Source organism: Aotus nancymaae, unplaced genomic scaffold (assembly GCF_030222135.1).
Source record: "Aotus nancymaae isolate 86718 unplaced genomic scaffold, 86718_ANA_hifiasm-v0.15.2.pri h1tg000059l, whole genome shotgun sequence".
NCBI lineage: Eukaryota > Metazoa > Chordata > Mammalia > Primates > Aotidae > Aotus > Aotus nancymaae.
The window spans coordinates 44,861,633-44,879,060 of record NW_026988473.1 but is presented as its reverse complement, the minus strand read 5'-3'; the positions used below and the strand labels follow the sequence as shown (position 1 = coordinate 44,879,060).

The 17,428-nt window shown below is 45.5% G+C and overlaps 1 protein-coding gene across 4 annotated transcripts in view; it reads left to right on the top strand.

The window, feature by feature from the left end:
- INSC (INSC spindle orientation adaptor protein) overlaps positions 1-17,428 on the top strand; it is a 129,722-nt gene that overhangs the window by 89,994 nt on the left and 22,300 nt on the right. For all 4 annotated transcript variants that reach the window (XM_012456587.2, XM_012456586.2, XM_064365141.1 and 1 more), the window contains one exon: positions 16,452-16,623. In XM_012456587.2, the coding sequence (XP_012312010.2) occupies positions 16,452-16,623 (172 nt within the window). The remainder of the gene's footprint in view (positions 1-16,451; positions 16,624-17,428) is intronic.

The following is a 17,428-nucleotide window of genomic DNA, read 5'->3' as shown; positions in this document are numbered from 1 at the left end:
CTGGAAGAGGTTCATTAAATCCTGCACAGCCCCCAGCGGAGTTGTGGATCTAGACAGATGACTGCATCCATCCCAATTGCTGCTGTGTCATCCCTGACCCTTGCCGGCTTTGGGGGACTAGTGTGGTCATAGATTCAGTCGTGGTCTCATTCATTTACTCAGGGGAAGTCACTTCGTCTGCTTCTTCATTTCTTCTGTCTGCCAGTCAGTCATTCACTTAATTTTAAACTCACTCAAATCCCAGTGCTTTAGGAGGGTGAGGCAGAAGAATTGCATGAGGCCAGGAGTTCCAGACCCGCCTGGGCAACACAGCTAGATCTTGTTTCTTAAAAAAAAAATTTTAAAAAGTAAACTTACTCACTTGTTTGTTCTCTCATGACTCTATGAATTTCTTCTTTTATCACTGAAGCAGCCTAGTACAGTGGAGAGATCAGGAACTTAGAGAGCCAGGCAATCCTGGGTTTGAACATATTTTTGTTACTGTGAGCTTGGATATGTTATCCTGGGAAACTTGCTTAGGACAGTTCCTTGATCAGTAAAATGAGCCTATAAAATATACCTCATGTACAGTAACATGATGCTTGGCACATAGTAGGATGTGAATAAGGTGGCTACTGTGACTGTGGCAGGTGCAATGCTAATCGCTGGGACTTTGAAAATGAATGAAAGGTTAGGGTCTGTTGGGGAAGGGAGGGCTGGTATGTGGGAGAGGGGCTGGCCTGGTCAAAGTTGCAGTGAAGTGCACATATGGAGAAGCTGGGTGGGGCGGGGGCATGAGTCCTCACAGCCTTTCCCTTTTATAGACGAGGAAACTGAGACTCAGAGTGTTTCCTCAGTCATAAATGTAGAACTTGGATGAAACCTAAGTCTGGCTGGTTCTAAACCCCTGCTCTTTCCTCTGCTACCTGGGGAGAACTGGCCCTTCTGAGGCAAGGACTGCAGAGGGATGACTTCCTGGGAGCCGGGTTCTCTGTGTTGGCCTGGGCAGGGGGCAGACATGGACACCCACCAAGCAGGAATGTAGGAGGCAGGATGTCAACACACAGCAAAGGCCTCTCCGCTGTCTGACAGGCCTTTTATGGCCCCATTCTTTCTTTTCAGAGCTGCTACATGGAGGCTGGTTCATCCAGGCCACAGCCTCCCTGCATCTTAAGCTTCAGAACATCTGTCCTTCCTTCCCTGTACCCTCATCTGACATCACTCTTCATTCCCCAGCCCTGTGCTGGGCTCTGGGGAAAAGACAGGCTCCCTGCCTCTCAGGATGGCTGAATGGGGAGAGGCCCAGCAGGACAGAGAGTGGGAAAGACTGCGTTTTTGCTCCTAATCATAACTGCCCCCCCCCGCCCCAACCCCATCCCATTAGGTGAATGGTATCATAGTGTGTAGATCCCAGGGCAAAGCTGCTACTTTCTTGCTAGAGTTGGTTCTAATATATAAGCCGTCAGAGGCAGGAGGCCCCACCTCTGGTGGGGTTGCCGGTGCAGGCAGCACAAAAGAAGCAGTGGAGCTGGGCCCAGAAGGGCCAGGGAGGAGCTCCCAGGGAGGCCAGAGGAAAGCAGTCTTAACAAGGGCAGGGGCAGGGGGGACTCCACAGCGGGGAGCCACCTCATGGTACTCCAAGTCTTTCAGGGTTTCTGTATTCAGTGAACAGGGGGAGCCCCAGGGAGGAAGCAGTGTTCTCTGGACCTCACTTGGGAGAAAACTAGAGGGAGAGAGTGAGGGCCCCAGAGCCACACAGTCCAGTGAGAGCAGATGAACTCGACCCAGCAGGGCGGACTGCTCAGGGTGGCCTTCCTGGAGAACTGGAGCTGTCAAGGTGGACTGGCATTACTAAGGGGGAGGACTGTGGGGTTTGGGGAAGGCTAAAGAGAGGTGAAGGAGCAAGTCACTTCTCTGCTCTGAACCCTGTTTCCTCTTCTGTAAAATGGGACTACCACCTCCTTTACGGGGCTGCTATGGTGATGCAATGAAACAATATGAGTGGGGCTTGCAGCAATGGTGCCTGCCTGGAGAAAGCACTCTGCCTGTGTCCATTTCCTTTTCCTCCTCCCATGTCCATTCATCTCCACTTTTTCAGGCTGGTCTGGGGAAAACTTCACATTGCCCCCAAAGGACCTGGTTATTGGGGATTTTGCAATGACCCTGGCAGGGTGTCAGATGCTCTGAGTAGCGAAAGGGAAGGTCAGGGCACTGCCGGTTCAGGGATTGTAGTTGGATAGGGCCAAGCCAGGATAGGGTTGGAGGGGGCTGGGGACTAGAGCTGGGCTGGGGACTGTGGTCCAGATGAGAGGCTGGGGTTGTAGGGGACAGGAAGCTGCAGGTCTGTGGCCATAAGGAGTGGGAGGCACTCAAAGCCCAAGGCTCAGACAACCTCCAGGACAGTCTGGTAATTGTCTTTTTCAGCTTTAAGATCAGAGACAGCCTTGATTTCAAAAGAGCATCCTTTTATTCTCACCCTCTCTCTTTTGTTTTATTTTTTCAAGTAATGAATTAGTTCACCCTGTGCTGGAGCCAAGGGGGGAGTTTAATGAAAATCAATACAGAAATTAAAGATGGGGGAGAGAGGGGAGGAGGGCTCAATTTCAAGTCCAAGAAGAAAATCACCAAAGGCAAGAGCTGGGAAAAGTGCTGCCTATCTCTATGCAGCTCCCTCACGCCCCACCCTTGTTTCCTGGGGCAACTTCTTGGCATCGATAGGCCCTGACAGCTGAGGTGCTGGGCTGGATGAGAGATGAAGACAGGGAGACCTAGACTTAGCTCTTGAAATCCCAGAGGCCCTGGGCAGGAGGGAGTGGGCTGCAAGGGGGAGTGGTGGGCAGGCTCTGTGGCTCCAGCTGCCGTTTTACAGGAGTCTCTCTTTACTGCCTGCTCCCTGTACGATGACAGATGGTCAGAAATAGTTAATTTTTGCAAAAAATGAATAAAAATTCAAACAAGCAAAAAAACCTGACTTCAACCAGTTTTTCTTACCATTATGCCCATTTGCTTTTCACAGTCATTTTGTAAGGAAGGCAGGGATAGATGGTCACCTCCATCTTATTTACAGAAGAGCAAATTGAGGCTGGAAAGGATAGAGATTCTGAAAGGGACAGAGGCTGGACTGAGAACCCTGTGTGTTTGCTCCTAATCATAAATGCACCCCCCAGTCCCATTAGGTGAATTGTGTCGTAGTGTGCAGATCCCAGGGCAAAGCTACTACTTTCTTGCTAGAGTTGGTTCTAATATATAAGCCAGGCTGAATAGAGACAGAGGGGCTGTGAATGCAAGGCAAAAAAAAAAAAAAAAAAATCTTTGCTTAATTTGTCTTGCAGTCCCTTCTTTACCTAGGACTAGCTTCTAGAGAGAAGCTTTGAATGAAGGTCCCAGGATGCCTCTTCACCCCTCTTTGGGGCCCAACCCATCTAGAATTATCAGCTTCCTCCATTCCTCACACCCCCAGGCACTGGCCTTCAACTCCCCTGGGAATGGGCTAAGGCTTTGCAGAAAGCCCCAGGGTCCCAGCTTAGCTGTCTGTGCTGTGATTCTGGCTGACAGGCAGGAAGGAATTGGGGCTGGCACTGTCACTGTCACCCTTCCCTGCTTTGCAAGGGAGCAGGGCCCATGACCAAGCCTTCCCAGAGGGAGTGTGGCTTGTTCACTTTCAACATGCCAAGGCTCCTGTCTGTCTGTCTCGATGGCAGGGGTGGGGACACCTAAGGAGGCCAGGGTGCAAAGAGGCAGGAACTAAATCAACCACAATGCTCCACCTGCCCTCTCCCCTTCTAACAAAGATCTAGGCTGAGATTATGGGCCAGTACTTTCCAGACTGAAGGAGAGCCTTGCTGGATCAGGGACTGTGCCTTTCCCACCAGGTCCAACCTGAGTTTGGAGAAGGGAATGGGGCTGCCAGGCAGTCTGGGTGCCTAAGTGCAGCAGTGAGTTTGCAGGAGCAGGCTCCATCCTTAGAAGCTCAGCAGGACCCCATGTGCTGTGCAACAGCGGCCCCTGGTGGATATGAATACCAGTGGCAACTCCATCAGGCTGCCTGCGGCAGGCTTCTGGGGCTGTTGAGGCTGGTGGTCTCTGGGCTCCAGTACCAACAGTCAGGGCCAGTGTGTGGGGCAGAGTCAGTGGGGGAGTAGGGGAGGTTTACAAATTCAGAGCACTGAGCCAGCCTCCTCCGGGAGGATGATGTAGACAAATCTTTCATTCCAACTTGTCTCTAATTTCCAGATTTCCTCAGAGAGTCTGTCCTGTGTGTTCTTAGAGTGGAAATCTTCCTAGGCCTCCTAGTTCCCACTGGATAAAATCCAACCCCCTCAGGCTGACACTGAAGGTGCCCTCTGAGCAAGCTGCCTCCAGCACACTGGCCCTTTGGTAAACAAGCCTGGGTTCGATGCCCAGTTCCACCACTTATTCATTGTGTGTATGACCTTGCACTCCTCTGAGCCCCATTTCATCATAGGTGAAAGTGAAGTGACAGTCCCTGCCTTGCAGGTTGTGAAGCTGAAACAAATCAATGCTCCATAGATGTGAGTTATTTTCCCCTTCCCACCAAATTTCTCCACCAAAGGTCTTTGGGGCTTCCTTGCCTTGGAGCCTTTGCCTGTGCTGGAATGTCCCAATAAGAGTTTCACTTCCACTGTTGACAACTCGCTCTGAGGCCTCCTCCTCTGGACCTTTTCCTGGATGTGATCCTCTCTCCTTGGTGCTCACACAGTGTGTGGCACTGCTCTGGAAGCATGTCCCTCACTGCCTGGCCTCAGAGCTCTGCCTTGGCTTCCCCACCAAAAGACACTATTTCACCCATCTCTTTAGTCCATCAGGGAAGTGGTCTGCACACACAGGTGAACAATGTTTGGTATGGAACTGACTAAATACCATTTGAAGAGTTCTGGTTCATTATTCCTCATTGCAGAGGAGAGGATAGAGGCCCAGAGAGGTGGAACAATGTGCACACCCACATTCCTGAGTTTCCCGAGATCGATCCCAGGGCTGAGACCAAAATGCAGAATGTTTGACTTCACTTGAAACAGTGTGGCAGGATGCTTGATCAGTTTCAGACCCTGGTTAGGGGTGGGAGCTGTGGGAGTATAAACATTGTAGGGTCCCTCAGTAAGGATAGAATGGCTAAAAATCTTTATATGGAATTTGCCCTGAGCCCCCATTTGCACCACTTATCCCTGGCAGTTTCCACTGGCTTTGCCTGTCTCCCAATTCTTATGGCCCTGAGCCCAAGTTCTTAGGTCTCAAACAGACTTAGGGAGGCTGGTGAGCCAAGATGAACTCTGCAAGCCAGCCTGAGATAAGTCAGATAAACAGAAGGCCTTTGAGGCTGGCAATGCCCTCTGGGTAAAGTTCAGCAGGCTTGATGTTAGTGAAGAGATTCTGGGACCAGTTCTTCCTTTGCCACTGATTTGCTAAGTGATCACAAGGAAGTTTTCTAATCCCTATGAGCCTCAATCTTCTCATTTGATGGAAGTCCCAGTTCTGCCGGTATCCTGTGGCATATGAAGTAATTTTGTGAGATGTAATGTGGCGAACAAAAGTTAGATGTTGAGCTGACAGGGCTAGGAATTCTAGATGCCTGTTCCGTGGATTTGGGTTGTGTTGAGCAGGTGGTGTTCGTACAGGAGTTGTTAGAAGAAAGCTGGGCACCTGTGAATTCTTAGATGGAGTTCTGCATTTGAGAGATCTCTCTCTCTCTCTCTCTCTCTCTCTCTCTGTGTGTGTGTGTGTGTGTGTGTATGTGTGTGTGTTGGGGTGGGGTGGGATGCAGCAGGCTCAGCAGGGTAAAGTCAACGTGCATCTCCTAGCTGGCCCCAAAGAATCTGGTGAGATCAGAAAATAAATGAGAAGTCAGATAAAAATGGGATGCTGGTGCTAGGGAGAAGGGAGGCTGTGCTCACAGGGAAGGAAGGATTGCCTAGGGCATGGGACAAGATACAGAGATGGCACTCACAGCCACCTCTGAGTGCTTCTGGAGTGGGGCAAGTGCTAGTTTGGAGGGGAGCAGGGTAAAAGAGGTTGCTTGGGCTGGTAGGGTAGCGGGAGGATTGAGAGGATGATACAATGTGAAAGTTTAGGGTAGAATCTGATAGGCAGGATCCACTTCTGGCAACAGTCTGGCACTGACAGTGCAGCATGGACAGCAGGCCAGCCCTCAACACCCAGAACTAGAACAACCAACAAACACCCATCACCCGCTGCCGGCAAGTGGTGGGTCCTCTTGTCACCCACAGAGACAAAGAGATAGGGAGAGGGAAGGAGGATGAGAAAAGGGGAAGAGACTTAGAAGAGGAAGAAAGAGGGAGGAGAGCTGGAAAGACACAAGCCCAGCTAACGAACAATTAATTTCCAAAGGAGTGTTTCATTCTTTCTTTGGGCTACTTCAAAAATACAAATCAAGTTATTTGTAGATTTGTGAAAGCTGGACATGCAGTGCTCTGCTTGTGACCAACTTGAGTGCACCATCCTCTCTTATTATGGTTTTAGTTTTTATTTTCCTAATGAGTAATGGTTTTGAACACCTGTTCACATCTTTACTGGCCATTTGGTTATCATCTTTGGTGAAACGTAGGGCTGAGTCTTTTGCCCATTTTAAAAACATTGGATTGTTTGGCTTTTCTTATTGATGTGTAAACTTTGAAAAACACATTCTACGTACAAATCATCTTAAGATACATATTATCTGCCTATGGTTGGCTTTGTAATTGTCTTAGTTGTGTCTTTTGATAAACAGAAATTCCTAATTTTGTTAAAGTCCAGTTTATTAATCTTTTGTTTTGTAGTTCTACTTGTGTCCATTTAAGAAATCATTGATTTTTCCAAAATTTTGAAAATATTCTCCGAATTTTCTTCTAGGATCTTTATTGTTTTGCCTTTAACATTTTGGCTTATGATATATTTCAACTTAATTTTAAAATGGGTTGAGGTTCAATTTTTTTCCCATATGGATACCCAATTGAGCCAGCACTATTTATCGAAAAGACTATACTTTCAGCACTGAATTGAAGTGACACCTTTTTTTAAAAACAGTAATATATGCATGAGTCTGTTTCGGGATTTTTTTTCTCTTCATTAGCCTTTTTGTCCATTGCATGCCAATAGAGCACTGCACCCCCATAGTCTAACAAATTTTGATATTTGGTAGCATAAATTCTCCAACTTTGTTCTTCTTTAAGATTATCTTGGTAATTCTTAACTTCTTTGCAGTTTTACATAAATTTTAGAATTAGCTTGCCAATGGCTTCAAAAATACCTGGTGAAATTTTGATTGGGATTTTAAAAAATTTAAAGATAAATTTTTGGAAATTGCCTTTTTTTTTTTTTTTTCTGGAGACAGAGTCTCACTCTGTCACCCAGGCTTAAGTGATGCAGTAGTGTGATTCCAGCTCACTGCAACCTCTGCCTCCCAGGTTCAAGAAATTCTCCTGCCTCAGCCTCTGAGTAGCTGGGATTACAGGTGCGCCACCACATTCAGCTAATTTTGTATTTTTAGTAAAGACAGGGTTTCACTATGTTAGCCAGGTTGATCTCAAACTCCCGACCTCAGGTGATCTGCCAGCCTCGGCCTCCCAAAGTTCTGGAATTACAGGCATGAACCACCACACCCAGCTGAAATTGACATTGTAGACAATATAGGATATTCTAATCAATGAACAAAGTGTATCTCTCTACTTCATACAAACTGTCTTTAATTTCTCTCAGCAATGTTTTGAGTTTTTAGTGTTGACATCTTGCACATATCTTGTTTAGATTTATTCCAAGTTATGATTTCATGCAAATGTAAATGGTGTTTTTTAGTTTTTATTTTCTGTTGTTGCTAATACATAAAAAATACAATTTTGATATTGTATCCAGTAATCTTGCTTGCTGTATTTATTTACTGACTTTAATAGCGTATACATTCATTGAGGTTTTCTTTGTACACAATCATGTCATCTGTAAATAGTGACAGTTTTGCTCCTACTTTTATAGAATAATGCAATTATTCTATCTTTACATTTCTTGTCTGATTGCATTGGCCAGTATGGTATTAAATGAGAGCAGTGATAATGTATATCTTTATCTTGTTACTGATTTCAGGGGAAAGCTTTCAATGTTTAATTTACTATTTTATTATTAAGTATGATACCATTATTATTTTAAAGATGAGAAAATGAGGCTCTGAGAAGGTGGATAACTTACTCATTTTACCGAGTCAGCAAGGAGCTCAGGCTTTTCTTGCTCTGAAATTTGTGCAACTTCCTTGTATCACAGATATCTCTAGAAAAGTGCTGCTCAAACTAGGATGGCCGTGAAAGTTTTTTGATGAGTTTTACAAACTAATGATACCCCCAGCAGTTTAGGAGGCCAAGTTGAGCAGATCACTGCACTACAGCCTAGGTGATGAAGTGAGACCTTGTCTCAAAAAACAAAATCCAAAAAAAGCAAAACTTTAGTGATACCAAGACTCCATCACAGACCAATTAAATTCAAATTTCTGGTGGTAAGCCTGGGTATTTGTGTCTTTAAAAGTGTCCTAGATTATTCTAATCATCTAAGAACCAGGCTGAGGACCACTGTTCTAGAACCAGGTTGGGTACAATTCAGATCCCAGCTCCTCCCAGTAGTGCTTTGCTGAAAACTTGATATTTTCTTCTCAGCACATGCCTAGTAACCCTAGCCCAAAGGGAAATCCACCCCTAAAACGCCTGCAGAGCAACTGTTTGAAAATCAGCTATAAGGAAAATCATCTGCTTAACAGGGAAATTATTTACTCTATATACTCTTAAGTGATTCAATCCATAATTGCTTCCCACCTTAATAACTCATCTCTGCTTTCTCTGCCTATATGTCTCTCTCTCTCTCTACCTCACTGACTTGCCTGCCAAACTGGTTGTATAATCCCTTTTATTCATTGTTTCATCCATATTACATATTAATATTTGTATTTTTCCATTTTGGCATTTAGCTTTTAACTAAAGATTCTTGTTTGACATAGCGAAAGAAGTTGAGTGCTGGGATATATTAGTTTGGATGAGGATAATATTATCCTCCTGAAGGCCTGTTTTAGTTTCTGTAGCTTTCTATGGCGCTCTCAGTTCTACCAGCACTCTGTAAAGCAAACACCTCATTGTATAAAGGGAGCCTTTAACTAACCTCTTAGACTTTGTGGACCAATGAGCAGGATTCCAGTCACTTTGTGATTCCCACTTGCCTTGTGTTTTCGCAGCCTTTAGGTGTCCTGAAGTATGGAAAGAGAGAAAATGTGGGTGTCTCTAGGTCACTCTCCTGCTCCTGTGGCTAAGTTTTCAGTGCATTTCCGTGATTCTGTCTAATTGTTACAATCTAGCAACCAACTTTTCCTCCTTTTCCTTAAAATTAGACACATAAGACAAAAACAACCTCCCTAAAAAACAAAACTGAGAAGAGCAGACTAGCACCAGTGATATATGATAGGCCTTTATATGTTAGCCTGTGTCCTTTAGATAGTTGCATAAAACCCACCACTGATGCTTTTCCAATAATCAGTAGGAGAATATTGCCCATAAATCTGATATTATGTTTACTGTACACTTTGGGTTCTTCCACTGCAAGAGTTCTGCTGTGGTTTAATTATGTCCCCCAAGGTTCATATGCTGGGAACATAATCCCCAATACAACTTTGTTGAGAACTGGGACCTTTAAGAGGTGATTAGGTCATGAGAGCTCTGCACCCATAAATAGATTAATTCTGTTATTTTGGGAGTGGGTTAGATATCTTGGGTGTGGGTTCTTGATAAAAAGATGAATTCCTCTCTGTGTCCCCCATTACTTTTATTGCAAGATCTCTTGCCCTTCTGCCTTCCACTACAGAATGACACAGCAAGTGGGCTCCTCAAACTTGGACTTCACAGCCTCCAGAACTGTGGGAAGTAAATCCATTTTTTATAAATCACCTGGTCTCAGGTATTTCATTATAGCAACGTAAGATAGACTAAGACAATTTATGTGCTCTTCCTCCCACTCTCTGGGAAGAATCTCAGCGTTTGCCAGCTCTTTCTGTATCCAGACTCCAGGTGCATCAGCCCCGATGCCAAGATGATGACCAGGCCAGACCATTCTCATCACCACTTGCATGCCTGCCCATGAGGAAAGTCTGGCTTCAGGCCCAGGCCCATTCCATTCCATGTAAAAGCTAATTATCTGTAAGTGCTTCCAGCAGCAATTTCTTTAGGGATGTGAAAGTGCTTTGATTAGATTGTTCTCTTGGCATCATTAAGTTTACAACAAGGGATGGGAAGTGGGTGATTTGGGGATAGAGACTTTCCTAAAATTGGACTTGTGTTTGGGGCAGCTGGCCTCAGGCTGGGCTACTCCTGGGCCCATTATGGGAATTGAGCTGAGCAACCCCTGCTCACCTGGCCCTTTCACCAGCTTCTCCTTTCCTCCCTCGAGGCCCCAAGGAGGGAGGCATAGGATGAGTGAGGAGGCCAGAATTAGGGTCCTGGCCCTCACATTAACTTGCTGTGTGGCCTGGGTAATCTCATCTCCTCCCCGGGCCTCTGTTTCCTCATCATTCAGCCCATACTTCATCAGTTAACTGCTGTATATTAGGCCTTAGCTGGGTGCTGAGGACCTAGAGACAATTTTGTGTAGGAGCTGCCCTGAGTGGTTCAAATCCACTTGGGGAATGTGCATGTAACCAGATGAGACCATCTAACTTGATAGGTGTTCTAGCTGAGGTCAGACCACAGTGGTGTGGCAGTGGGGAGAACAGAGACGACCTCTTCTGGGTGAGGCAGGTGCATGCATGTTCACAGAGGAGGTGACTTCTGACTGGATCTGAGAGGGGAGTGAGGACGGAAAATGGGGAAAATGACTGCTTCAGCTTTAAGTGATTTGGGTTTGAGATGCCTGTGGAATATCCATGCAAATTATGTTTGGAATTAAACATAAAATGATAAGACAGCAGTTTGGAATGTAGAGGTGGATCTCAGAAAAGAGGGCTAGGTTTGGGCGTCATTGTAGTGAGTCACTGAGGCAACTTGGGTTTGGGTGCCTTTGTCTGATACAGTGTAAAGGGGGCTGGCAGCAAAACCTGGTATATGCCAGTTGAGATGATTGCAAAGGAGGAGAGGCCAACAGAGCAAATGGTAAGAAGTGGTGAGCTAGGGAGGAGCCCAAAAATGTGGTGTCATGAAGTCTCAGCAGGAGAGCATGGCAAGATGGAGAGTTCCTCTCTCACTTGGCCTCTCTGTAACCTCTACTCAGCAGCAGTAGAGGTTACAGAGAGGCCAAGTGAGAGAGGAACTGAGAGACTGAGCTGCATCAGACAATTTCTCAAATCCTTTGTAAGCATATGATTTCTGTTTCCCTTCTCTAACTCACTTTCTATCTCGCTCTCCATTTTCTTGTTGCTGTGTGTCTTTGCTTCTTCATCTCCGTCTTATTTATTCCTGGTTCATCTCCATGTCACTACCCAGGTCAGCACCTATCACAATGTAGGTGCTCAGGAAATGTTTATTGAACTATAGAAATGCAGGGATAGTACTGATTTTCTCTTTATTTCCTTCTGAGGAAGTGTAATTGTTCATCGCATTGTTCCTAGTTAGGAATCAAAACAGAAATCACTCCCCTATTTTAAGAGTCCTAGTTCTGGGCTGCATGACTGAAGGATGTCTAAACAAGTGGTTAAACTTTGGGCCCCAATCCAAAGAGCTGAGGTTTTTGGTGGGGTCTCAGTCCCAAAACAGTGTATAGAAAGGAGCTCTGGAGAGAAGCTCAGTCAGGAGGCTGGGACAGGCAGAAGTGGGGTGAACCTAGGATTCAGGGCCCCAAGTCTAGGAGCCACCAGGTGCAGAGGGGAGGGAATGATGGTGCCCCATGTGGCAGGTACTATACATGCAGTCTCTCATTTAATAATTCCAATGGTCCTCTGAAGTTGTTACTTTTAGTCCCATTTTGTAAAGAGGAAAAACAATCTATGAGCTTGGTATTATCCCTGTTTTACAGATAAAAGCCCTACTTTGGGTGTATTAGTCTGTCTCACATTGCTATAAGGACATACCCATGACTGGGTAATTTATAAAGGAATGAGATTTAATTGACTCACAGTGCCGCAGGACTGGGGAGGCCTTGGGAAACTTACAATCATGGTAGTAGGGGAAGCAAATACATCCTTCTTCACATGGCAGCAGCAAGGAGAAGTGCAGAGCAAAGTGTGGGGGAAGCCCCTTATAAAACCATCAGATCTCATGAAAACTCCCTCACTATCATGAGAACAGCATGACTCAGTTACCTACCACCAGGTCCCTCTCATGACATGTGGGGATTATGGAAACTATAGTTCAAGGTGAGATTTGGGTGGGGACACAGCCAAACCATATCAGTAGGTAAGAAAACTGTCCAGCTAATAAAGTATAGAGGCAGAATTCAGAGCTGGGTAGGCCTAACTCTAATGTCTGTGCGTATTCTGACTCTATAGGAATTGCCTGAGGTGCTGGGAAGCCCAGACCCCAGTGATGTGGGGCACTTGAGTAGCCTCCTTCTGTGGTGAGCTGGGCTGTGCAAGGGTTGCTGAGATGATAGTGAATATGAAGATCAACTTGCTGGCAGCAGACCAAGTGGCTGGTCAGCAGCATGAGAACCAAACACTAGGAAAATGTGGCCCCTATGAAAAGACACTTTACTAGTAAAGTGAGCAAAACATACAAACAGGCAATTCATAGCAGAGAAGATCCAACCTGCAAAAAACGAAAGGCAAAACAAACCAAATCAAAGCAAAATAATGATATTAAAAGTCTCTCAACCTCATTACTAAGTGGAGACATGCAGGTTAAAATACAATTTTTTATACCTATAAAATTGGCAAAAAATTTAAAAATCTGCCAATATCAAGTATTGGCAAGAATCTGGTGTTAAGTGTGATTATGTATTGCTGGTGGGAGTAAGAATTACTACTACCATGTTGCAAAACAATTTGGCAATACCAATAAAGCTAAAGATGTGGAAACACTATGCCCTAGGAATTCCACTCCTATATTGGGACCTCTGAAGAAACTGGCACGTGTTCACTAGAAGACATTTAGAAGAACATTTATAGCAACACTGTCCATTATAGCAAAAACTGGGAAGCCACTCAAACACCCATCGATGGGAGAATGCAGAAATGAATTGAAATTGATTTATACAATCAAATACCATACAGCAGTGAAAATAAATGGATCATAGCCACATGGAACAACAAGAAGAGTTTTCATAAACAAATGCTGACTGGAGAGAAAAGTAAATTGCTGTATTCAACATGATACCATTTATGTCAAGTACAAATCTTGCAAAACTAACAGTGGATATGTGCAATAAACCTCTCAGGAAAACAAGGGAATAATATGCATAAAATTCAGAGTAACAGCCCATGCAACAGGAGAAACCAGAGGTATGAGATCAAGAAAGGTGTGTAGGGGACTTTCTTGATTTTATTTCTTAGAATGTCTGGATATTAGGCATATACATCTACACATACAGGTGTTCATTTTATTATTTGTTATAACTTATTCATTGTCTATCATTCATTATTCATTTTGTCTATCTATCATCTATCATCTATCTATCTATCTATCTCTTTTGAAGGGATAATTAATAAGTTACCAAAAGAGATCTGAAGCATATAAAACAAATTGCAAGGAAAGCAAGACAATGGGCAATTGGCAATTGTATAGACAGAACTCCACAGATGCTCTGGAAACCAAAGGACAGTGAAGGAATTGGGTTTACATCAGGATGGGGTCACTTTTCTGGAGTCAAGAACTGATTTATGTTCTCATGCTGGCTATTTCTCCAATGCTGTCTTTTTCTATAACTGCCTTTGCTCACAATAGCTCCTCCATCTGCAGTGCCATTCCTTTAGCTTTGCTTGTCTGAAGTGTGTCCTTAAGTATTAGGTCAAATTTTACTTTCTTGTATTTATTTTCTACTTAGAGAAAGCCTACTACATGCCAGACCTGGAGCAGCCAAGAGTTAACAAGCTGTGGTCCTCAGGCTTGCAGAGATGGCAGGGGAACAGGAGAGCAGACAAAGGAGCAGAGAATCACACTCTAGTAGTGCTTTTCTGAATTGCTGGCACATGAAAGTCAGCTGTGGAGCCGTTAAACAACAGATTCTCAGGTGTCCCTGGCAATTCTGGTAGACTAGGTCTGGGTGGGGTACATTAACTTGCTCTTAAGAAATTCTCCCTGAATTTGATGCAGCTGGTCCACAGACCTCACTTGGAGAAACAGCCTGTTGGTGTGATAAATGCTACAATAATAGCAAAGGTACTTGGGCATGGGAGCCCCAAAGAGGGCCACCTCTCCCACCTGAAGCATGAGCATTAAGTCAGAGTAGCTTCCAGGAGGCCCCTCTGTAGAGCATCCTCATTTGTTATTTGTAGATGTGAGTCATCTCCCCTCACTGCAGGGAACACTGTTCCCTGGTTTACCTTTGCTCCAGCACAAGGCTTGGCATGCAGTATATGTCAGGGATGTTTTATTCAATGGGATTTCAGAGCAGCAGCCTGGACTAGGGAGCAGGCCTAGTAGCCAGGCCTTGGGTGGCAGCAGACCCTGGGGACCATCAACTCCTTAGTCTCTCTGGTGTGTTTAGATTGGCCTATCTCCAAGTATGTGTTGAGGACTAGGTAAGGTTACTGGTTTGGGTCTGACTGGTATTCACATCTAAGCTGGGGACTAGGATAGCATCTGCAACCATGTTGAGATTAAGGAGACGGGATTGATTGAGACATTTCCCCACTAATGACCCTATAGCTTCTTAGCAATCAGCTTTATCTCTGTGCTAGAAGGAGGAAAGGGATGAAGGCCGGATGGGGCAAGAGGTTTCTTATGTTGGCAATAGGGCTGTTTCCTGCTTCTAGCTCCCATTTCCCTTCCCTTTTCTAGGCCCAAATGAGGCCCCTCTCTGAGGACCTGTTAGTTAAACACCTGGCATGAGTCCAGTCCTGCCAGGGACTGCCTGGATGCTGTTTGTTCCCTTTTATTAAGCACATCCAGGTGAGTTTTATTGCGGACAGTTTCCTGGGCTCTTGTTTCCACATTTGTCTCCTTTGAGTCTGAGATTGCCAAAGGCTTTCAAAGCTAATGGACCTTACAGCTCCCAAGAGCCATTTAAGGGAGGCACAGAACTCAGTGGTAGTAATTAGTCAAACGAAACGCAGACCTCTGGAAGCCCACTGGAGCTAAGTGGCAGGAAGATGTAGGGACAGAAGCCGTGGGTCTGTGGCAGGTGTAGGGAACAAGCATGGGCTGCACCTCCCCCCACCTCTCCTGTTCTTCCCCTGCCTCATCCCTACCTCCCACTCCTAACCCGAGAAGGACTTGGTGCTTGGTAGCAGGGTCGCCAGGCAGGCTGTTATCCAGGGCATCTGAGGGTCTGCAATAGCACGGCGGAGCTAACCTTGACAAGCTCCTGCCTTCTTTTTCTCTAACAAGTCTTGTATACTCACCCTGATGGAGGCTGAGGTCTGAGCTCAGGTGCCACTTCTCAGTAGGCAGGATAATATCCTGTTCAAAACCTGGGCTTTGACACCAGACCATTGGGTTCAAATGCCAAACCAACTGCTTTTAAAGTTCTTCATCTGGGGCAAGTCTATGAACCTTTCTGTGTCTCAGCTTTCTTGACTGTAAAATTGAGATAATAATACTGACCTTAAAGGGTTACTGTAAGGAATAGATTGTATAACATCATGTGCAGTCTACATAGAGCAGTACCTGGCACCCTGTAAGCACGTGCTTAGCAGCAGCTGTTATGCCAAGAGCAGGTCTGACTCGGGCAGAGCTTGAAAACATGTTCTTATCTGGAACTCATGTCCCACCAGTTTCAGGTTTTCTTCTCACTGGCTGGGCACAGAAAGCAAGGCCCCCAAGGAAGCAGCCCCATTTCTATGGGAAAGGATGGTGGAGGACAAGATGGGGAAGAGAATACTGAGCTCATCCTGTTGCTAAATCAGAGGAAGGGAGGAAGGAACTAGCATTTCTTGAGCATCTCTTCTGGATCAGGCATTGCCTACTTTATCTCTTCAATCCCTTAATACCCTGTTGAATGGTGAGGAAATAGAATCTCAGAGAGGCTAAGTCACAGAGCAAAGAAGAGGGGTCCAAAATTGGAGCTTGGGGATGTGAAATTTCTAAGTGACTGTTCTTTCTGTGGCAATTTGCTGTGGTAGGTGACCAGGGCCCTGTCTCTGGACACGTGACTTTATGTCTGCTATTTAGAAGACCCATGGAAGTTTACTGATCTCTGCTTGACTCAAAGAAGAGGCCTCCAGGTACCAGAATTTGAGTCATTCTGAGGGCCTTGCCACTGGATTGTCCCTGGCTCTACATGGGGTCCTGGGCTGTTCTGGGAAGGCAGAGCTGGCTTCCATGGAGGGGGGCCTGAATCTGTCTCATTAATGTCATGGGCAGTGGTGTCTTCCTAGGGTTCACAGGAAAGCTCCCTCTCTCCATCTGCAGGTGGATGGCGTTCTGTGCTTGGCCAACATCCTGACCGACGACAGCCACTCAGAGGCCACACGGGCTGAGGCTGCGGCTGTGGTGGCCCAGGTCACCTCCCCACACCTGCCCGTCACCCAGCACCTCAGTAGCTTCCTGGAGAGCATGGAGGAGATTGTGACAGCCCTCGTCAGTGAGTCACCCTGGGCAGTGGGACCACTAGGAGAGAGGGCATTGGCACAGTTGTCTTCAGGAATAGTCAGGAAGGCCTTCCCATCTGCCACTGATTGCACCCCAGGTATCTCCTGTATAGATGATCACATTTGCTGAAATCCCACCATTAAGGGATCAGAATTAGGCTTTGAAGAGCTCTATTGTCAAGAGTTTCTTATTAAAATGCATGCAGCCCTCCGAGAAGCAAGTTGAATGATTGTCAGTTTGGGATTAATTGGCATTTCAGAAGGGAGTCCAGGACAAGCCCCAGAAAGGAATGGAGCCTCAAATTTTGAGGTTCAGATACTTGGATAAAGAGACTCTGATAGGCATTTTTCCTAAATTCTCAGTCCTTGTACCCAGTGATTATCACAGTAATGACTGGAGCAAATGGTTTCTCAGAGAGCACTAGCTCACCACAACCTGCTTCCTGAAAATCACACCATTGGTCTCACATCATGGGGCTGTGAAAGTGCTGACTCTTCTAGGTTCACCTATTCAAACATATGCACTGCTGGCAGGAGAATCATAGCTCTGTATCTAAAATATGCTCTTTTCTTTGCTTTCCTTTGCTAAGCTATAGAAACCAAAAGGGCCGGTCTGGATAACAATCCCCAGGGAATTGTTTTTCGAACCACCTCTTTCTTTTAAAAGTGCTAGTGGTGATCTGTGTTTCTATTTCTCTGTCACTCTCTTTATATCTATATCTTATTGAAATTTCATTTCATTTCATTTCATCAGGAAATGTAAGATTAACTCTTGGAGTCATCATACCAGGGCTGGGA